The 23,102-nt window shown below is 39.9% G+C and overlaps 1 protein-coding gene and 4 gene segments (V, D, J or C); 4 read left to right on the plus strand and 1 right to left on the minus strand.

The window, feature by feature from the left end:
• Nucleotides 1–23,102, minus strand: part of SALL2 (spalt like transcription factor 2) — a 915,550-nt gene that overhangs the window by 108,554 nt on the left and 783,894 nt on the right.
• The window catches only part of LOC117199197 (T cell receptor alpha variable 9-2-like), a 153,426-nt gene that overhangs the window by 15,613 nt on the left and 114,711 nt on the right, over nucleotides 1–23,102 (plus strand).
• LOC101272106 (T cell receptor alpha variable 18-like) overlaps nucleotides 3,549–23,102 on the plus strand; it is a 155,820-nt gene continuing 136,266 nt past the window's right edge. The window contains 2 exon segments of the V gene segment in view: nucleotides 3,549–3,727; nucleotides 3,860–4,106. Coding sequence covers nucleotides 3,682–3,727; nucleotides 3,860–4,106 — 293 coding nt within the window.
• LOC125963600 (T cell receptor alpha variable 20-like) overlaps nucleotides 21,901–23,102 on the plus strand; it is a 156,002-nt gene continuing 154,800 nt past the window's right edge. The window contains exon 1 of the V gene segment in view: nucleotides 21,901–22,116.
• LOC125963602 (T cell receptor alpha variable 20-like) lies at nucleotides 22,089–22,864 on the plus strand. The segment is given in 2 exon segments: nucleotides 22,089–22,314; nucleotides 22,482–22,864. Coding segments are annotated over 2 exon segments (435 nt in total).

Here is a 23,102-nt window from a genome sequence, read left to right on the forward strand (position 1 = left end):
TGATACCAAAACCAGACAGAGATACTACAAAAATGAAAATTACAGACCAATATCACTGATGAATATAGATGCAAAAATCCTCAACAAAATACTAGCAAACAGAATCCAACAATACATTAAAAGGATCATACACCGTGATCAAATGGGATTTATCCCAGGGATGCAAGTATTCTTCAATATACACAAATCAGTGTGATACACCATATTAATAAATTGAAGAATAAAAACCATATGATCATCTCAATAGAGGCAGAAAAAGCTTTTGACAAAATTGAACACTAATTTATGATAAAAACTCTCCAGAAAGTGGGTACAGAGGGAACATACCTCAACATCATAAAGGCCATGTACGACAAACCCACAGCAAACATCACTCTCAATGGTGAAAAACTGAAAGCATTTCCTCTAAGATCAGGAACAAAACAAGGATGTCCACTCTCGCCACTTTTATTCAACATAGTTTTGGAAGTCCTAGCCACTGAGATCAGAGAAGAGAAAGAAATAAAAGGAATCCAAATTGGAAAATAGGAAGTAAATCTGTCACTGTTTGTAGATGACATGCTACTATACATAGATAATCTTAAAGATGTCACCAGAAAACTACTGGAGCTAATCAGTGAATTTGGTTTAGTTGCAGGATACAAAATTAATGCATAGAAATGTCTTGCATTTCTACACATTAACAGCAAAAGGTCAGAAAGAGATATTAAGGAAACAATCCCATTTAACATCACATCAAAAAGAATAAAACACTTAGGAACAAACCTACCTAAGGAGACAAAAGACCTGTACTCAGAAAACTATAAGATACTGATGAAAAAATCAATGATGACAGTAACACATGGAGATATATACCATGTTCTTGGATTGGAAAAAGCAATATTGTGAAAATGACTATACTACCCAAAGCTTGATAGGGATTGCACTGAATCTACAGATTCGGTGAAATCCCTATCAAACTACCAATGGCATTTTTCACAGAACTAGAACAAAAACTTTCACAATTTGTATAGAAACACAGAAGACCCTGAATAGCCAAAGCAATCTTGAGAAAGAAAACTGGTGCTGGAGGAATCAGGCTCCCTTACTTCAGACTATATTACAAAGCTACAGTAATCAAGACAGTATGGTACTGGCACAAAAACAGAAATATAGATCAATGGAACAGGATAGAAAGCCCAGAGATAAACCCATGCATCTATGGTCAACTAATCTATGACAAAGGAGGCAAGGATATACACTGGAGAACAGAGAGTCTCTTCAATAAGTGGTGCTGGAAAAACTGGACAGCTACATGTAAAAGAATGAAATTAGAACACTCCCTAACATCATACACAAAAATGAACTCAAAATGGATTAAAGACCTAAATGTAAGACCAGACAATATAAAACTCTTAGAGGAAAACATAGGAAGAACACTCTTTGACATAAACAACAGCAAGATCTTTTTTGACTCACCTCCTAGAGTAATGGAAATAAAAACAAAAATAAACAAATGGGATCGAATGAAACTTACAAGCTTTTACACAGCAAAGGAAACTATAAACAAGATGAAAAGACAACCCTCAGAATGGGAGAAAAAATTTGCAAACCAATCAATGGACAAAAGATTAATCTAAAAAATATATAAACAGCTCATGTAGCTCAATATTAAAAAAACAAGCAACCCAAACCAAAAATGGGCAGAAGACCTAAATAGTCATTTCTAAAAAGAAGACATGCAGATGGCCAAGAAGCACATGAAAAGCTGCTCAACATCACTAATTATTAGAGAAATGCAAATCGAAACTACAATGAGGTATCACCTCACACTGGTTGGAATGGGCATTATCAGAAAACCTACAACAACAAATTCTGGACAGGGTGTGGAGAAAAGGGAACCCTCTTGTACTGCTGGTGGGAATATAAATTGATACAGCCACCATGGAGAACAGTATGGAGGTTCCTTAAAATCTAAAAGTAGAACTACCATATGACCCAGCAATCCCACTACTGGGCATATACCCAAAGAAAACCATAATTCAAAAAGACACATGCACCCCAATGTTCATTGCAGCACTGTTTACAAAAGCCAGGTCATGGAAGCAACCTAAATGCCCATTGACAGACAAATGGATAAAGAAGATGTGGCACATATATACAATGGAATATTACTCAGCCATAAAGAGGAACGAAATTGGGTCATTTGTAGAGATGTGTATGGACCTAGAGACTGTCATACAGAGTGAAGTAAGTCAGAAAGAGAAAAACAAATATCACATATTAACGCATATATGTGGGATCTAGAAAAATGGTACAGATGAACCAGCTTCCAAGGCAGGAATAGAGACACGATGTAGACAGCAAATATATGGACACCAACGGGGGAAAGCGGGGTGGGAGGGGGTGGTGGCGGGATGAATTGGGAGATTGGGACTGACATATATATACTAATATGTATAAAATAGATACCTAATAAGAACCTGCTGTATAAAAAATAAAATAAAAGAAGGTGTTTCAAGAACCAAGACACCTAAGTAAGGTCACCTATCCCTCGTAAGGCTGCTGTTACCTAAGTATGGTTCATGGGCCCAAAGGAGGCCTTTTCAGGGTGGTTTACCAAACCCGATGAGTTTTCTCTCTTTTGTTGCAGATTAGTACTCCGCACAGGATTCACAGTGACCCCCCTGTCATTATCTCTCTCTCTCTCTCTTTTTGTACACGTCCCTCCTCTCTGGTACACTGGTCCACAAATTCTAGGTGATTCAAGATCCCTAATCTCCTATTCCATCTCAATCTCACAGTGAGACAGCTGGGCTATTTTTGGTAAATCCCTCCTGCACTGGTGCCGAGAAGCTGCCTCCATGAAGTAAGCTGGGCAATGGTCGGGCTCACCTCATCTGTTTTCCTTATCTCTGTGCTACCTGTAGTCCAATGTCCAAAAGTTGTTTCATACAGTTTGTCCAGTTTTCCAGTTGGAAGGAAGGTCAACTCTACCTTTATCAATGAAGAAGTTACAGTAATTTGTTTTTATTGTATTTTACAAATATGTCATTTCATGATGGATAGGGATAAAAACCTCTTCAACCAACCACACATTACTTGAGACCTGCCTTAGGTAATTTTTCCTCTGTGGCATGCTGAATGAGTCTTGGGGATGAATAGTAATTCAGGCAAAGGATTTGGGGAGATTAGGGAGCACTTGCTAGGCAGATGAATCCCTCTCTTACCCATGGGAGTCATGGAGACATATGCAAGGAAGAGACCTCTGACTATTCCAGTTAAAAATTCTGCCTGGGATTATTTGGGTAGCTAGAGATACTTGTACCATGCAGAAAATGATGGAAGCAACAACTGAATATTTCCCTAAGCATGCTCGTGTTTAGAGCTCTCTTCTGAGTCCTGTCCCATTCTCCTTTATCTATGCCTCAAGCTATTAATATTTTATCAGGAGAAAGAGGTCAGATATAGCTGTGGTGCAATTTTCAGGATGAACACCAGAGGGCGGGGTTTCCTACAAATGTGGTTCCTCTTTTTATTCAGGTGCTGGTTTGACTTGTTTACTTTGTAGCCACAAGACAGATTACTGCTGCTGTGCAGAAAGGGGCTCTCAGTTTCTAAGTGAGGAGTTTCTATAATATTCAGCTGCAAACTAGCCCCATTAGATTTGGTGTATCCTAGGGAGCAAGGACCGTTGCCAACATGTTTTCTGCCACTCATTCTGTTCTTGTGATCTTCTTAATATTCAGTAAGTAACATTTTATCTTAAATGTTCATGATTTTTCATTTTCCTATAATTATGGGTAACTTTTAGTTTTCTTCTCTGGCTGAAAACTCTCCTTCTGTCCATTTATAACATAAAAAAGTGATTCTCTTGTAGGAGGGACCAATGGAGACTCAGTGAACCAGACAGAAGGCCCAGTGACTGTCTCAGAGGGGGCGCCTAGGACCCTGCACTGCACTTACCAGACCTCTGGTTCAAATATCTATCTTTTCTGGTACGTCCAGTATCTCAACAAAGCTCCGCAACTCCTCCTGAAGGGCTCGAAGGCAAACCGGAGGGCAGAGCATCAAGGTTTTCAGGCCACTCTTGTTACGAGTGACAGCTCCTTCCACCTGCAGAAACCCTCAATGCAAGCATCAGACTCGGCTGTGTATTACTGTGCTCTGAGTGACACGGTGAGAGGGGCTGCAGGGGGAGCTGAACACAAACCCAAGGGGAGCAGGAGGGCTGAAGTGAGCAGCCTTGGGAGGAAGAGGTATATTCTCTCCTTGGGCAGTGTTTAGTTTATTTAGAGCTTTTCAGGAAAATAAATCAAGCTCAGATCTAATTCCTAGAAACCCAGGAGGTTGGGACTTGTTCGTCAGGGAGAATAGGGTGGACGTCAGTCTTAAAGAAAACCCAAGCTATGATCCCCAGAAGTGTCCCTGTTCAGCCAGAAAGACTCCTCGCTTCTCTAGACTGACTTTCAAAAACATCTATTTTCTCTTAATGTAAGATGCATGTTAGAGGTCACGATATTAATATATTCATTTAGGGAAGAGAAAAGGAATAGATGACTAAAAGCTGCATCAGCTGAATCACAATCATAAATCAGCACAGGGATGCCAAGCAAATCATACACAAATTTTCACGCGGCTGAGACGTAATGCTGTTGAGGCGCTGCTCTCAGTGAAATGAGTCAGAGCTGCTGCAGCAGTGGGATGAAAAGGCATTTGTGATTTTTGAATGGCTACATTTTTGATATAAGGAACTAGGAATGCATGGTCTGGTGATTTTGCATTCATTTTGACTATAGGATGGGATACTTGAAAGCAAGGTGTTTCTAGCACAGACTGACTATTGATTGGCATTAGACACGTACAGCTGGACAAATTTTGTCCACCAGGAAACTTGCTGTGTGATAGCATTAAGCAAACAAGGAACTTTATCCAATGTAAATTTCCCCAGGAACCAATGCCTTGGCGTGAAGGAAGAAAAGTTATGATGACTGAGGGTAAATAGTTTGACCTTCCTGTCTGGAAGAAGGATCTGTGAGCTTATTTCACTGTAGATTTTGGCTGCAGGCCAAAAAAAAAAAAAAAAAAAGCCATACAAAAACATGGATGACTATTTGTTCTCAGAAGTCACCATAATCACAACAAATTGTATTGCTCATAAAACTTATGTCTATCCTAGATGCATTGGCTGCATATGGCAAATGGCTGTAGCACTGATATAATAGTTGTCAACTTAATTACAATAAAGTTTAAATAGGCAGGTTAGATTCACCAAGCAGGTCAACAAGCCATGACGTGCTACAGGCAAACTGATAGCAGCAAGTTACATTTCCTGTTCTGGTGCAGAAGCATCTCACACTTCAGTACTTGTGCACGTGCCCTGTCAGGCACAGGGCAGGCATTTAGACCTGAATCTGAGACAGAACACAGCACATTTCACTCAGAGGAAGAGCTTCCAATATGGGGTTCCCTGGCCTGGTGAGAGTTGTCATAGCCTCTGTCCGCCTTGGTAAGGCTGGTAAGGATGGCCATAAACAGACTCAGCTCAACTCAGCTCCCATGTTTGGGGGTAGGGCAGGTTATTATTGTCTGGTGGTGTGTAGGAGAGTTGAGTAATGGGTAGAGGAATTAGAAGTCTTAGTCCTATGTTTGTCCCTTGCAGCCCTCAGGGTTCCACCAGGAGAATCAGCCTAATTCTTTCTCTCTGTCTCTCTGTCTGTCTCTCTCCATATATATTATATATATAAAATTTTTTCTTCTCCCCAGGATCCATCACAGCCCAGAATGTCACTCAAGAACAGCCAGGGTCTTCCCTGGTGGTGCAGTGGTTGAGAATCTGCCTGCTAATACAGGGGACAGGGGTTCGAGCCCTGGTCTGTGAGGATCCCACATGCCACGGAGCAACTAGGCCCGTGAGCCACAACTACTAAGCCTGCGCGTCTGGAGCCTGTGCTCCGCAACAAGAGAGGCAGCGATAGTGAGACGCCCGTGCACCGCGATGAACAGTGGCCCCCGCTTGCCACAACTAGAGAAAGCCCTCGCACAGAAACGAAGACCCAACACAGCAAAAATAAATTAATTAATTACTAAACTCCTACCCCCAACATCTTCTTAAAAAAAACAGATTGAAAAACAAAAGACCAGCCAGAAATCTCTATGCTGGAGAAAGAAGATGTAAGCTTGGATTGTGTCTATGAAGCTAGTAGTTATAGTTATTATTTATTCTGGTACAAACAAACACCAAGTGGGGAAATGATTTTCCTTATTTATCAGGAGTCTTACAATGAGTGAATACAACAGAGGGTCGGTAGTTTTTGGACTTCCAGAAAATGGCCAGTTCCAAGAGCCTCACCATCACAGCCTTGTAGCCTGGGGACTCAGCGGTGTATTTCTGTGCTCTGAGAGACCACAGTGATGCAGGTCCCTGTGGGAACCCCACAGAAACCTCAGATCTCAACATGAGGTGTCCCCCAGCTATGAAAACCTTAGTGAGATTCTCGGTAAGGACAGGAGAAGGCAGCGGCCGTGTCAGCGAGGCAGGGGAGTTAGAAGTGGAAACCTCAGTCTAAGGTAAATGCTATCTCTCTGGCTCAGAGAACATATCTAAAAGTGTCATTCATCAAAAGCATCTTTATCTTCAATTCTTCATCTTGAAGTAGATCATTTGCCAAAAAAATTTAAAATTTTTTAATGGTGATTATATTAAAGCAAGTGATTTAGTTTAAAAAAATTCAGTAATATTTGGTCAAATCTGCACCTGAATTGTTAGACTTTTAGGTCCACTGCACAAATATTCATGCATTGCTGACTAAGTCTTGTCATTATGTTAGATCTGAAGTATCTGTTAAATGGCACTTCTTGGACTCTCCCTGTCCCATTGTCTCATGCTGTGCCATGACTGACTTGGAATGATGTACACAGAATAAATGTCACCACAAGTCTTGACACCAAGGAGGAATGAAGCTCTTCAGTTTGCTCAGAAACAGCCCCATTACCTGATCACATTCTCTATATGCAAGTTTAATGCAGATAAAATAGAATATCCAAAGAAGTAATACTCAAAACAAAACAGAACAACTCAAAAATTGTACTAGTCAGGAAAAACTCTGCTACAGAATCACATCTTATAGGATGTTTTCCATTCTGCGTTTTTACCCAACAGTATATTGTGAAAATTATTATTTGCACAGCATTATTTACAGATCAAAATCACACATTCTAATGGCGATATTCCAATGTATGATTTTTTTCTTTAAAAAGATGTTGGGGGTAGGAGTTTATTAATTAATTTATTTTTGCTGTGTTGGGTCTTCGTTTCTGTGAGAGGGCTTTCTCTAGTTGTGGCAAGCGGGGGCCACTCTTCATCGCGGTGCGCGGGCCTCCTCACTACCACGGCCTCTCCTGTTGTGGAGCACAGGCTCCAGACGCGCAGGCTCAGTAGTTGTGGCTCACAGGCCTAGTTGCTCCGTGGCATGTGGGATCCTCCCAGACCAGGGCTCGAACCCGTGTCCCCTGCATTAGCAGGCAGATTCTCAACCACTGTGCCACCAGGGAAGCCCCCAATGTATGATTTTATAATACTTTTTTGGCAAATTCTGTCTTACTAGCTTTTTAGATTGTTTTACTCACAGTAACAAATAATGCTGGAAGGAACACACGGGTATTTGATGATTTCCTTGATAATTCCCAGGAGGTGAAGAGGAATTTACCTTTAGTCTTTCTGGTATGGGCTCCCTGATCATTTCTGTGACCCTGGAGTATAGCACATTTTCACTCTACAACTACTAAACACTCATATTTTTCCTGTAAGACAATATTCTCTTACATCAAGGCTTTGCTGTACAGTTTAGCTCCTAATGACTCCAGATGGCCTCAATTTCAGACAATTCTGTACCACATATGTTCAAAGCAGCTGTAATATAACATCTGAAAGAGTAATGTCTCTGTGCTATTGTGTAATGATTTAGGTGGCAATTAACCTGGTGGATATGTTTTCATCTGGAATTCCAAAAAGAAAGATATTCTTCCTTGTGTAAGGATTTTCTATCCCTACTATACAAAAAACAATGATTCCAATACAGAACAACTTTCCAGAAAAGAAAGCATAAGTGTGTGTGTGCGTGTGTGTGTGTGTGTCAGGGAGAAGGAGAGAGAGAGGGGGGGAGAGAGAGAGAGAGAGAGAGAGAGAGAGAGAGAGAGAGAGAGACCACGATAGACTTATGTAGCCAAGTCATGAAGTAATTAACTAAACAGTTAAATTTCGTACAACGTATTAGAAGTAAACTCTTTCAGAGACAACTTTTAATGAAGAAAATAGATGTAAGTAGTTTACAAGGGAATAAATCCAAGATTTGAAGCAGGAAAAATGTATCTTAGAATCTGGTGCAGGAAGCGGTATTGGCGAGAGGTACTCAAAGGAGGATTCCCAAAAGTTAGTAAAAATTTTAAAAAGCACCAGACCTAAAATAATCAATGACCTATCTTGTTTAACAATTATTTCAATCTATTTGTACTCTGAAAGTCTGAGAAATCTTCTAAAATGTTGTGGATAACATGCATACCAGCTCAAACTGGAGCCGTTGTAAAATCACGGTCACTAGTCTCTACTTGATCCCTAACATCCCCCAAATCATATCCCGTCTCCTTAATCAATGAGCTGTCTAATCATAATCGCCTTTTTAAATTTTCTTGATTGTCACATAACTCTAATATTTCTAATATCTCCATCAGATTATTTAGCCAATAAATAAGTAAATGCCATCTGGGAAGGAATGCATTAACAGTGTGCCTGTAACTTGTTTTCTGCTTCCTCTGAGGTCACCTGAGGCCTTTGGGGTTTCCTGAGCTGACCTCTTTGTGGACACAGTATTCTCATTTATACTCGAAAAGTAAAGAGGAGTTTTTAGGAGTTGTTCCGTACTAAGTTCTTATCCAGAATGACCTTAGCAGGACACCCAGGGTATTTCTACATTATTCATTGCAAATAAACTAGAATTTATGGACATGGGATATATCTGATTGGAAAATGGCAGTCAACTAATGTTGGATCTCTTGTACGTGATTAGAAAAACCTGAAAAACCCCAAACCTCAATGACTTCCCTGTTGCAACCTGTGTTGCTATAGTTGGTGCTTGTCATACTGAACCCCTAGTCTGTCCTGGTGTTAAAAAACGGACTTTGTGAAGCTTCATTTGAACAATTCATGAGCTCCCAGACACTGAAGCTGGGTCTGCTGCTCTTTCTTGCTTGGTTTTGCTCTTCAGAAGCCCTGTTTTATCCCCTTCAGGTCACTACCATCCTTCCAAGGAAACCACAGTCCCATAGATAGATTGGTTTTGCCCATTTTTGAACATTATACAACTAAAATAATATAGTTTGGATTTTTTCTATCTGGATTCTTTTCTTTATATCAGATTTCTAAGAGTCATCCATGTTGTATACAGTTTAGTTTGTTTATTCTCACTGCTGTATGAACATACCGGAATTTATTTAGCAACCTGCTTAAATGGTTCCTTGGATTTTTCCTGCCTTTGCCTGTTATCAATACTGATATTATGAATATTCTTATACACGTTCTCTGGTGAATATATTTACACACTGCTATTGGGCATATATATTAGAATTTCTGGATTAAAGGGTATACATATATCTGGCTTTAATTCCTCCACTACCTAAGCCCTCAAAGAGTGCTAATAACCTCGGTGTTTTAAATCAACCGCAATTTCCAAACCTCATCATTGCTGACCTCTCAGAAACTTTAGACACATGAGTTGTGACCATTTACTCTTGCTTCAAATCCTCTCTTCCTTACAGAAAGTTTCTCTCTTTCTTAGAGAAACAGCTTCTTCTCTGACAAAACACTCTCTGAGGTTTGTACCTACTTCTTCGGCTGTTCCCTCTCTCACTCCCGCACACACCTTCATCTCCCTTCCAGTCATTAAGTATTGTGCGTCTGCAAGGTTTAGCTCTAGACTGTGTCCTCTCTTTGTGTTATTCTCTCTCTCTCTGACATTTTACTCATGTCTAGGTGACTCCGTGTCATACCTCATCATCTTTCTCTAGCTTCTCACTCAATTTAACAAGTATGAGCCACCTTTCTGTCACATATACACAGAGATAAAAATAAGAGTAATCAGCATTCTGGCCATAAGTACAGTAAAGTGAGAGAAATTGTCATTGCCGCCTAGTGTGACCCTCTGAATCCTCCAAACTCCAGGGGATTCATTTCAAACTCTCAGAGCCAATCTTCTGAATCTCCTCTAACTTGGCTTGAGGAAGATTGAGGAAGACACACCATCACAGCTTCACTTCTGTTTGCTCTAACTCTTCAGTGAATTATCAGTTTTCTCATATATCATTACTCTGCATGATAGGCTAAGGAAAGTTGAACAAATGCACTTCATATATGTTTTGGAAGTGTACCCAAGCATGTACTGTGGACTCTCTCCATGGGTTCTCATGTACTGAAGGCTCTCTTCCAAGTCCAAGACAAAACGAAATGTTGCAATTAATATGTTTTTATAATCTACATCTATATCTATACTTATGTATAGACTTCTAAAATTCCTGCTATGCCTATAACTGTGAGTTCCATACAGTCAGGAAACATGTATGTATTGTACATTACACAGTACATGGCACATAGTGGCTGCACATTAAATATTGGCTAACTGAAGAATGAATTAATTGATAATATCAACAGACACAGAGCTTCTACCCTTTGGATGCTGTTAGATAATTGTGTATCAATTAGTTCTTGTATTTGTCCAATTATCATCACCATAAGAATACTTCTATTTCCATGTACCATAAATCCCCTTTCTGTTTGTACAGATTTTCGTCATATGGTACTATTTTCAGATTTGCAATTAGATGGTCTCCCTCTTATTGGCGTAAACAGAGCCATCTTCATCACCTGAGTAAGTCTATAGGAAGATGTACATCGAATTCATTTTCTTGTGGAGTTGGAGTCCCTCTTAGCGGTGAGTCTTCCGGTTTCACCTGGTGATGACGTATTCCTGTATTATCTCTTTTCTGCTTTCTTCTCTAGAGCTTTTATCTTAGAATTTCAGCCTCAAATATTTATTTCCTGTGGCTAGAGATATGAGTCCTATAAAGCTAAGGGTGGTAGTGGGCAGAGAGTGGGGGAGTGGTCCAGGCCGAAAGAAAATCACAGTTAACTTAGTTCTCTTTGAATCTCAATACTTTTCCTTTCCATCCTAATTCCTAGGGCTCAAAGGAAATGACCTTTTTATAATAGGTGTTCTCCATACACTAGATGTTGCCCATGAGTACAACTGGATGGTGTTAAACTATCTGTTTCTATTTATCTTTACCATTGCCATCGCTTGTTCTGCTTCTTTGTATATTTTTAATTTCCAGTCTAGTGACCTAGTTTTGGGGTAGATATTCCTACCATTGGGAGTCCTAGCTTGAGACAAGAAAAATGTCTTGTCTGTTTTTCTAACTTCCTGATTCTGGTTCCAAGGGCTGAATTATTTCAATCAAGAATCCTTTTAAGTTCCTGGATTCTCAACCCTTAAGAAAACTTTTAGGAAGTATTATCCTCAATTGTAATATTGGTATTTTAAAAGTTCTCCTATGAGAGCAAAAATCAGGACTCTGCCTCTGGCACAGTAGAAAGAAGAGTCACTACATCCTTGGGGAAATGAGCTATTTGACCTTGGAATGGTGACTGTGATAAAAGGTAGATGGAAGCATGTAATTTTAGCAAAAAGTAATAAGAGAAAGAGGGAATTCTCTTTCTTGTGACAATTTGTAGAGAATATTCTCTTTTTCAAGAAACACATGCTCAATTATAGGAAAGAAGTTATAGACAAGGAAGAGACTCTCATTTTAGTTCACTTTGATGACTTAAATATTAATAGGCATTTTTTTTCTCAGAGAATTTTAAAGTTTAAAAGAATGTGAATTTTAGGAAAGATAACAGTTATCCTTGATCATAAGATAGATGTAACCATTTTCCAAATCTATACTAGAAAACATTGCCCTGTAATACGTGATAGATGATTTCAGAGGCTGATATGTTGAGAAGGGTTTGGGTTTGTACTATAGTTTTAACTTTACTTTTAATTTAGAGAAATCACAGTAAGTATAAACAGGGAAGCTCACAGGCTCAAAGCATAAAAGTTTTTTTCAGTCTTCTATGAGAAGTGCTCAAGCTACATTTTGGTTATGCTGCTTTGAACTAGTTACTTGATAACAGCAAATAGGTAAAGCTTAAGACAAAGATGATGACAGATTCCTCTTTTCTAAAAAAGATCTTCTTAAAAATATACATTATAAAAATCAACTCAAAATGGATCATAGACTTAAATGTAAAATATGAACTATGAAACTTGAAAAAAAATAAGAGAAAATCTTCGGCCTGGGGCTAAGTAAATCTTAGATTTGACACCAAAAGCATGATACACACACACACAAACATACACACACACACACACACACACACACACACCCCTAACTGAATCAAATTTAAAAACTCTTCCTCTACAAAAGACCCTGTTAAGAATATGAAAGGATAAGCTACAGACTGGGAGTAAATATTTACAAACCATTTATCTGACACAGTACTTGTATCTAGAATATATAAAGAACTCTAAAAGCTAAATGGTATAGAAAATGAACAACCAATTAGAAAAACGGGTGAAAGACTCAGATTGATATTTCACCAAAGAGGATATACAGATTGCAAATCAGCACATGAAAAGATGCTCAACATCATTAGCCATCAGAGAAACGCAAATTAAAACCACAATGAAATATCACTATACAACTATCAGTGGGGCTAAAATAAAAAATAGTGACAACACCTAATTCTGGCAAACATGTGGGGAAAACTGGATCACTCATAAATTGCTGATGGGACTACAGAATGATACAGGCACTCTGGAAAATGGCCTGGCAATTTCTTATAAAACTAAACATGCAATGCAGACTTGGATACTTATCCTAGATAAATAGAAGACTTTATTTACATAAAACTCTGTACCTGAATATTCATAACAGCTTTATTCATAGCAGCCAAAATATGGAAACCTGATGTCCCTTAGTAGGTGACTGGTTAAACAAACTGTGGCACGTCCCTACCATGGAATACTACTCAGAAATAAAAAGAAACAAACAGGTTGGATACACACTATTACCTGGACAAATCTCATGTTTTTACTACTCATTCTGAGTGAAAAAAATCTCAATGCTTACTTCTATATAATTCCATTCATATAACATTATTAAAATAACAAAATCATAGGAATGAAGAACAGGTTAGTGATTGTCAGGGGTTAAGGACTATAGGGAAGGGGTGGGTGTGGCTACAAAGGGGTGGCATGAGGAAGCCTTGTGGTTATGAAACAGCTGTGCATCTTGATTGTGGCAGTGAACATATACATGTGATATACATGAATGCATGAATCTGTACATGTGTAAAATTGCCTAGAACTACACACACACATAAATGGCTGCATGTAAACTGTGGAAATCTAATAAGCCTTGTGTGTTGTACCAATGTTAATTTCCTGGTTTAGAGACCCCTGGAGGACATAGGGTGAAGAGTACACAGAGCTTCCCTGTACATTTTTGGAAACTTCTATGAATCTATAATTATTTCAAATTAAAAAAATTCTTTTTTAAATTACAAACAAATTTCATAAAAATCACAACTGTAAATCATCTCCTTGGTTTCAGTACACATCACACATTCAGCTTCTGGGTTCTTTTAGAGCCTATCCTACAAAGAGCTCCTGCATTAATCCTGCAGTTATCTTTTTCACGTTCTTTCTGAGACACACGTTCAGAAACAGAGAAACACAGCCTTTTAAATATGATTTGTAAGAGTCACATTTTGCTAAGTGTGACTAGAATAAATCAAATCAAAGGATGAGAAAATGGATACAAGTTAGTTTAATGACTTTTAGATCACTGAGAAATTATCAGATTTTCAAAGAAAAAGTCAAAGAACAACAAACCCCTTACCTACACTGTTAGTGCAATAAATTCTGTGCAGCTTATTCTTTTCTAGTCCCTGAGTGGGTGAGGGATGAAGTGACATCAAAGCAGTGCGTCTGAGGGTTGATGTTCTTTTTCTGGGTTGTAGCTAATGGGGGTAGAGTGTGCTCTTCGGACAAGTCTGAGGAGAGCTTATATAAATGGTGGTCAACTCTGCAACATCAACACATGTTCAATGACAAAACCCAATGGAGTGGGGCTTCCGGGAAGATGGCGGAAGAGTAAGACGCGGAGATCACCTTCCTCCCCACAGATACACCAGAAATACATCTACAAGTGGAACAACTCCTACAGAACACCTACTGAACGCTGGCAGAAGACCTCAGACCTCCCAAAGGCAAGAAACCCCCCATATACATGGGTAGGGCTAAAGAAAAAAGAATAAACAGAGACAAAAGGATAGGGACGGGACCTGCACCAGTGGGAGGGAGCTGTGAAGGAAGAAACGTTTCCGCGGAGACTGCGGGTGGCGGAGGGGGAAAGGTTTGGAGCCGCGGCGGAGAGCACAGCAACAGGGGAGCCGAGGTCAAAGCGGAGAGATTCCTGCACAGAGGATCAGGGCCGACCGGCACTCACCAAGCCGAGAGGCTTCTCTGCTCACCCGCCGGGGCGGGCGGGGCTGGGAGCTGAGGCTCGGGCTTCGGTCAGAGCGCCGGAACAGGATTGGGTAGGTGGCGTGAACACAGCCTGCAGGGGGTTAGTGCGCCACGGCTAGCCGGGAGGGAGTCCGGGGAAAAGTCTGGACCTGGTGAAGAGCCAAGAGACATTTTCTTCCCTCTTTGTTTCCTGGTGTGCGAGGAGAGGGGATTAAGAGCGCTGCTTAAATGAGCTCCAGAGACGGGCGCGAGCCGCGGCTAAAAGCGCGGACCCCAGAGACGGGCAGGAGACGCTAAGGCAGCTGCTGCCGCCACCAAAAAGCCTGTGTGCGAGCACAGGTCACTACCCACACCCCTCTTCCGGGGAGCCTGTGCAGCCCGCCACAGCCAGGGTGCCGGGATCCAGGGTCAATTCCTCCAGTAGGACGCACGGCGCGCCTCAGCTTGGTGCAACGTCACGACGGCCTCTGCCGACGCAGGCCCGCCCCGCACTCCGTGCCCCTCCCCCCCACCCCACCCCCCGGCCTGAGTGAGCCAGAGCCCCCGAATCAGCTGCTTCTTTAACCCTGTCCTGCCTGAGCGAAGAACAGACGCCCTCCGGCGACCTACACACAGAGGCGGGGCCAAATCCAAAGCTGAGCCCCTGGGAGCTGTGAGAACAAAGAAGAGAAAGGGAAATCTCTCCCAGAAGCCTCAGAAGCAGCGGATTGAAGCTCCATAATCAACTTGATGTACCCTGCATCTGTGGAATACATGAATAGACAACGAATCATCCCAAATTAAGGAGGTGGACTTTGAGAGGAAGATTTATGATTTTTTCACCTTTTCCTTTTTGTGAGACTGTATGTGTATGCTTCTGTGTGAGATTTTGTCTGTATAGCTTTGCTTCCACCATTTGTCCTAGGGTTCTATCCGTCCTTTTTTTTTTTAACCTTTTTTCTTTTTTTTCTCTTAATAATTATTTTTTTAATTTTAATAACTTTATTATATTTTATCTCATTTTATTTTACTTATCTTCTTTCTTTCTGTTTTCCTTCCTTCCCTCCTTCCTCCCTTTCTTTCTTTCTTTCTTTCCTTCTTTCTTTTTCTTTCTTTTTTCTTTCTTTCTTTCTTTCTTTCTTTCTTTCTTTCTTTCTTTCTTTCTTCCTTCCTTCCTTCCTTCCTTCTACTAATTCTTTCTTTCTACTTTTTCTCCCTTTTATTCTGAGCCGTGTGGATGTAAGGCTCTTGGTGCTACAACCAGGATTCAGTGCTGTGCCTCTGAGTTGGGAGAGCCAACTTCAGGACACTGGTCCACAAGAGACCTCCCAGCTCCACATAATATCAAACAGCAAAAATCTCCCAGAGATCTCCATCTCAACACTAGCACCCAGCTTCACTCAACGACCAGCAAGCTACAGTGCTGGACATCCTATGCCAAACAACTAGCAAGACACGAACACAATCCCACCCATTAGCAGAGAGGCTGCCTAAAATCATAATAAGTCCACAGACACCCCAAAACACACCACCAGACGTGGACCTGCCCACCAGAAAGACAAGATCCAGCCTCATCCACCAGAACACAGGCACTAGTCCCCTCCACCAGGAAGCCTACACAAACCACTGAACCAACTTTAGCCACTGGGGACAGACACCAAAAACAACGGGAACTACGAACCTGCAGCCTGCAAAAAGGAGACCCCAAACACAGTAAGATAAGCAGAATGAGAAGACAGAAAAACACACAGCAGATGAAGGAGCAAGATAAAACCCCACCAGACCTAACAAATGGATAGGAAATAGGCAGTCTACCTGAAAAATAATTCAGAATAATGATAGTAAAGATGATCCAAAATCTTGGAAATAGAATAGACAAAATGCAAGAAACATTTAACAAGGACCTAGAAGAACTAAAGATGAAACAAACAACGATGAACAGCACAATAAATGAAATTAAAAATACTCTAGATGGGATCAATAGCAGAATAACTGAGGCAGAAGAACAGATAAGTGACCTGGAAGATAAAATGGTGGAAATAACTACTGCAGAGCAGAATAAAGAGAAAAGAATGAAAAGAACTGGGACAGTCTCAGAGGCCTCTGGGACAACATTAAGTGCACCAACATTTGAATTATAGGGATTCCAGAAGAAGAAGAGAAAAAGAAAGGGACTGAGAAAATATTTGAAGAGATTATAGTTGAAAACTTCCCTAATATGGAAAAGGAAATAGTTAATCAAGTCCAGGAGAGTCCCATACAGGGTAAATCCAAGGAGAAACACGCCAAGACACGTACTAATCAAACTGTCAAAAATTAAATACAAAGAAAACATATTAAAAGCAGCAAGGGAAAAACAACAAATAACACACAAGGGAATCCCCATAAGGTTCAGAGCTGATCTTTCAGCAGAAACTCTGCAAGCCAGAAGGGATTGGCAGGACATATTTAAAGTGATGAAGGAGAAAAACCTGCAACCAAGATTACCCAGCAAGGATCTCATTCAGATTTGATGGAGAAATTAAAACCTTTACAGACAAGGAAAAGCTGAGAGAGTTCAGCACCACCAAACCAGCTTTACAACAACTGCTAAAGGAACTTCTCTAGGCAAGAAACACGAGAAGGAAAAGACCTACAATAACGAACCCAAAACAATTAAGAAAATGGGAATAGGAACATACATATCGATAATTACCTTATATGTAAATGGACTAAATGCTCCCACCAAAAGACACAGATTGGCTGAATGGATACAAAAACAAGACCCATATATTTGCTGTCTACAATAGACCCACTTCAGACCTAGAGACACGTATAGACTGAAAGTAAGGGGATGCAAAAAGATATTTCATGCAAATGGAAACCAAAAGCAAGCTGGAGTAGCAATTCTCATATCAGACAAAATAGACTTGAAAATAAAGACTATTAGAAGAGACAAAGAAGGACACTACATAATGATCAAGGGATCGATCCAAGAAGAAGATATAACAATTGTAAATATTTATGCACCCAACATAGGAGCACCTGAATACATAAGGCAAATAGTAACAGCCATAAAAGAGGAAATCGACAGTAACACATTCATAGTAGGGGGCTTTAACACCCCACTTTCACCAATGGACAGTTCATCCAAAATGAAAACAAATAATGAAACACAAGTTTTAAATGATACATTAAACAAGATGGACTTAATTGATATTTATAGGACATTCCATCCAAAAACAACAGAATACACATTTTTCTCAAGTGCTCATGGAACATTCTCCAAGATAGATCATATCTTGGGTCACAAATCAAGCCTTGGTAAATTTAAGAAAATTGAAATTGTATCAAGTAACTTTTCCGATCACAACGCTATGAGACTAGATATCAATTACAGGAAAAGATCTGTAAAAAATACAAACACATGGAGGATGTACAATACACTACTTAATAACGAAGTGATCACTGAAGAAATCAAAGAGGAAATAAAAAAAATACCTAGAAACAAATGACAATGCAGACACGACGACCCAAAATCTATGGGATGCAGCAAAAGCAATACTAAGAGGGAAGTTTATAGCAATACAATCCTACCTTAAGAAATAGGAAACATCTCGAATAAACAACCTAACCTTGCACCTAAAGCAATTAGAGAAAGAAGAACAGAAAAACCCCAAAGTTAGCAGAAGGAAAGAAACCATAAAAATCAGATCAGAAATAAATGAAACAGAAATGAAGGAAACGATAGCAAAGATCAAAAAAACTAAAAGCTGGTTTTTTGAGAAGATAAAGAAAATTGATAAACCATTAGGCAGACTCATCAAGAAAAAAAGGGAGAAGACTCAAATCAATAGAATTAGAAATGAAAAAGGAGAAGTAACAACTGATACTGCAGAAATACAAAAGATCTTGAGAGATTACTACAAGCAACTCTATGCCAATAAAATGGACAACCTGGAAGATATGGACAAATTCTTAGAAATGCACAACCTGCCAAGACTGAATCAGGAAGAAATAGAAAATAAGAACAGACCAATCACAAGCACTGAAATTGAAACTGTGATTAAAAATCTTCCGACAAACAAAAGCCCAGGACCAGATGGTTTCACAGGCGAATTCTATAAAACATTTAGAGAAGAGCTAACACCTATCCTTCTGAAACTCTTGCAAAATATAGCAGAGGGAGGAACACTCCAAAACTCATTCTACGAGGCCACCATCACTCTGATACCAAAACCAGACAAGGATGTCACAAAGAAAGAAAACTACAGGCCAATAGCACTGATGGGCATAGATGCAAAAATCCTCAACAAACTACTAGCAAACAGAATCCAACAGCACATTAAAAGGATCATACACCATGATCAAGTGGGGTTTATTCCAGGAATGCAAGGATTCTTCAATATACGCAAATCAATCAATGTGATACACCATATTAACAAATTGAAGGAGAAAAACCATATGATCATCTCAATAGACGCAGAGAAAGCTTTCAAAAAAATTCAACACCCATTTATGATAAAATCCCTGCAGAAAGTAGGCATAGAGGGAACATTCCTCAACATAATAAAGGCCATATATGACAAACCCACAGCCAACATCATCCTCAATGGTGAAAAACTGAAATCATTTCCACTAAAATCAGGAACAAGACAAGGTTGTCCACTCTCAGCACTCTTATTCAACATAGTTTTGGAAGTTTTAGCCACAGCAATCAGAGAAGAAAAGGAAATAAAAGGAATCCAGATCGGAAAAGAAGAAGTAAAGCTGTCACTGTTTGCGGATTACATGATACTATACACAGAGAATCCTAAAGATGCTACCAGAAAACTACTAGAGCTAATCAATGAATTTGATAAAGTTACAGGATACAAAATTAATGCACAGAAATCTCTGGCATTCCTATACACTAAGGATGAAAATCTGAAAGTGAAATCAAGAAAACACTCCCATTTACCACTGCAACAAAAAGAATAAAATATCTAGGAATAAACCTACCTAAGGAGACAAAAGACCTGTATGCAGAAAATTATAAGACACTGATGAAAGAAATTAAAGATGATACAAATAGATGGAGAGATATACCATGTTCTTGGATTGGAAGAATCAACATTATGAAAATGACTCTACTACCCAAAGCAATCTACAGATTCAATGCAATCCCTATCAAACTACCACTGGCATTTTTCACAGAACTAGAACAAAAAATTTCACAATATGTATGGAAACACAAAAGACCCTGAATAGCCAAAGCAATTTTGAGAACGAAAAACGGAGCTGGAGGAATCAGGCTCCCTGACTTCAGATTATACTACAAAGCTACAGTAATCAAGACAGTATGGTACTGCCACAAAAACAGAAAGATCAATGGAACAGGATAGAAAGCCCAGAGATAAACCCACGCACATATGGTCACCTTATCTTTGATAAAGGAGGCAGGAATGTACAGTGGAGAAAGGACAGCCTCTTCAATAAGTGGTGCTGGGAAAACTGGACAGCTACATGTAAAAGTATGAGATTAGATCACTCCCTAACACCATACACAAAAATAAGCTCAAAATGGATTAAAGACCTAACTGTAAGGCCAGAAACTATCAAATTCTCAGAGGAAAACATAGGCAGAATACTCTATGACATAAATCATAGCAAGTTCCTTTTTGACCCACCTCCTAGAGAAGTGGAAATAAAAACAAAAATAAACAAATGGGACCTAATAAAACTTCAAAGCTTTTGTACAGCACAGGAAACCATAAACAAGACCAAAAGACAACCCTCAGAATGGAACAAAATATTTGCAAATGAAGCAAGTGACAAAGGATTAATCTCCAAAATTTATAAGCAGCTCATGCACCTCAATAAGAAAAAGACAAACAACCCAATCCCAAAATGGGCAGAAGACCTAAATAGACATTTCTGTAAAGAAAATATACAGACTGCCAACAAACACATGAAAGAATGCTCAACATCATTAATCATTAGAGAAATGCAAATCAAAACTACAATGAGATATCATCTCACACCGGTCAGAATGGCCATCATCAAAAAATCTAGAAACAATAAATGCTGGAGAGGGTGTGGAGAAAAGGGAACCCTCTTGCACTGGTGGTGGGAATGTAAATTGATACAGGCACTGTGGAGAACAGTATGGAGGTTCCTTAAAAAACTACAAATACAACTACCATATGACCCAGCAATCCCACTACTGGGCATATACCCTGAGAAAACCATAATTCAAAAAGAGTCATGTACCAAAATGTTCATTGCAGCTCTATTTACAATAGCCCGGAGATGGAAACAACCTAAGTGTCCATCATCGGATGAATGGATAAAGAAGGTGTGGCACATATATACAATGGAATATTACTCAGCCATAAAAAGAAACGAAATTGAGCTGTTTGTAATGAGGTGGATAGACCTAGAGTCTGTCATACAGAGTGAAATAAGTCAGAAAGAGAAAGACAAGCACCGTATGCTAACACATATATATGGAATTTAAGAAAAAAATGTCATGAAGAACCTAGGAATAAAGACACAGACCTACTAGAGAATGGACTTGAGGATATGGGGAGGGGGAACGGGGAGCTGTGACAAAGCGAGAGAGAGGCATGGACATATATACACTAACAAATATAAGGTAGATAGCTAGTGGGAAGCAGCGGCATAGCACAGGGATATCAGCTCGGTGCTTTGTGACCGCCTGGAGGGGTGGGATAGGGAGGGTGGGAGGGAGGGAGACGCAAGAGGGAAGAGATATGGGAACATATGTATATGTATAACTGATTCACTTTGTTATAAAGCAGAAACTAACACACCATTGTAAAGCAATTATACTCCAATAAAGATGTAAAAACAAAAACAAAACAAAACAAAAAACCCAGCGGAGTGTCATAGAACCAAACAAATTAAACAATACTAGTTTTGCTATACGTATCTTCCTGTTCCCCACTCTGCCCTGTGATGTTTTGATCTCTCCAGGGTCTAGAATGGAGAGCTCTGCTTTCCCTCTGCCATGCTCTTCCCTCCTGTTCTCCTAAGATCTATCAAGTTCATGACCCTGAGTTGTAGTTACACTTGGTCCCTGTAGCCAGGCATAAAATTATTTGAAGCAATGGTTTCTTAACTTATGTTCCCAATTCTCTGTCAAAGAGGTCTCCAGACATATCCACAGCTATTTTATCCCCCCGCTTTTTTCAGCACTCTAGTCCTTTTAAGGTCTCACCTGCTGAGATTCTTGTGTACTATAAAGAGAAACACAATCCATTACACCTATGCTTGGGTTCAACTTTTATAACCTCTGGTAGCGTTTAGCTTTAAAGGCCAAACAAGGAACAATGAAACGATTCAAATTGCAGGCAGAGAAGGCTTTTCTGATTACTGCTTTAAACCTCATATGCACTATGCCCACCAATATAAAAAATGTCCTCCGCTCAATTTTTGTCTTTGTAGGGGGCATGGAGTGGGTCCTGTGAGATGTTTGTGTTTGTGACCACCAGGTGGCAGTGGTTCCATTCCTCTCATTCCTCCAGTGCCTTAACCGTCAAAAGCATGACAGGTACTAGAGGATTTGCTCTTGATTGGCTGAGCCACCAACAGAAAGGCTATCTCGTGCATTAGAGAAGGAGAACTAAGACACAGGAGCAGCTCCTCAGGGGAGAAGATTTGGAATCATTAAAATTGTATCAAGAGTGTGATATCAGGATGGAGAACATGCTGGAATGTGCATTCATAGTCTTGTGGCTTCAGCTTGGCTGTAAGTTGGAGGTTAAGAGATGAGAACCATAAGGGCACATTTATCCAAAGCTGGAGAGAAGAGAGAGAGGGGTTTAATCTCAGCTCATCCCAGGTTTCTTGTTGGAATTTTTCAAAACTGCTGAACTGAAAGCTTTGTTTCATTTCTGATTTTGTTTTCCTGAACAGGGTTGAGGGGAGAAGACAAGGTGGAGCAGAGTCCTCAGACCCTGAAAATCCAGGAGGGAGACAGTCTCATCCTCAACTGCAGCTACACGGTCAGCAATTTTTACGGGCTACTGTGGTATAGACAGGATCCTGGGAAGGGACCCGAACTTCTCTTCGCTCTTTACTCAGTTGGGGACGAAAAGCAGAAAGAAAGACTAAAAGCCACCTTGTTAAAGAAGGGAAGCTCTCTGCACATCGCAGCCCCTAAACCTGAAGACTCAGCCACTTACCTCTGTGCTGTGAAGACACAGTGCTCCCCAGGCACCTGCAGCCTGTACACAAACCCTGCAGCTGGGGCTCTGGAATCAGAGCATCTTTGGTGTTTTCCTTCCTCGATGAAGTAGTTGCTTAGCACCCAGAACCTCTTTCCAAGTAGTCCTATGGAGAATGAAATCTTGTGACATAGCCAGACAGCAGAGATTACTGTTCATTCTGTCCAGGATCCTGAGTAATACTGGTATTCAACTTTTTCTTTCATTAAAATGTTTAGGTCAGATTTTGGTATCAAGATGATAATAGTTCATTAGATAAGTTGCAATTTATGGCTCCTTTTCTATCTATAGAAGAATTTGTGCAAGGTTT

This window comes from Orcinus orca, chromosome 2 (genome assembly GCF_937001465.1).
Source record: "Orcinus orca chromosome 2, mOrcOrc1.1, whole genome shotgun sequence".
NCBI lineage: Eukaryota > Metazoa > Chordata > Mammalia > Artiodactyla > Delphinidae > Orcinus > Orcinus orca.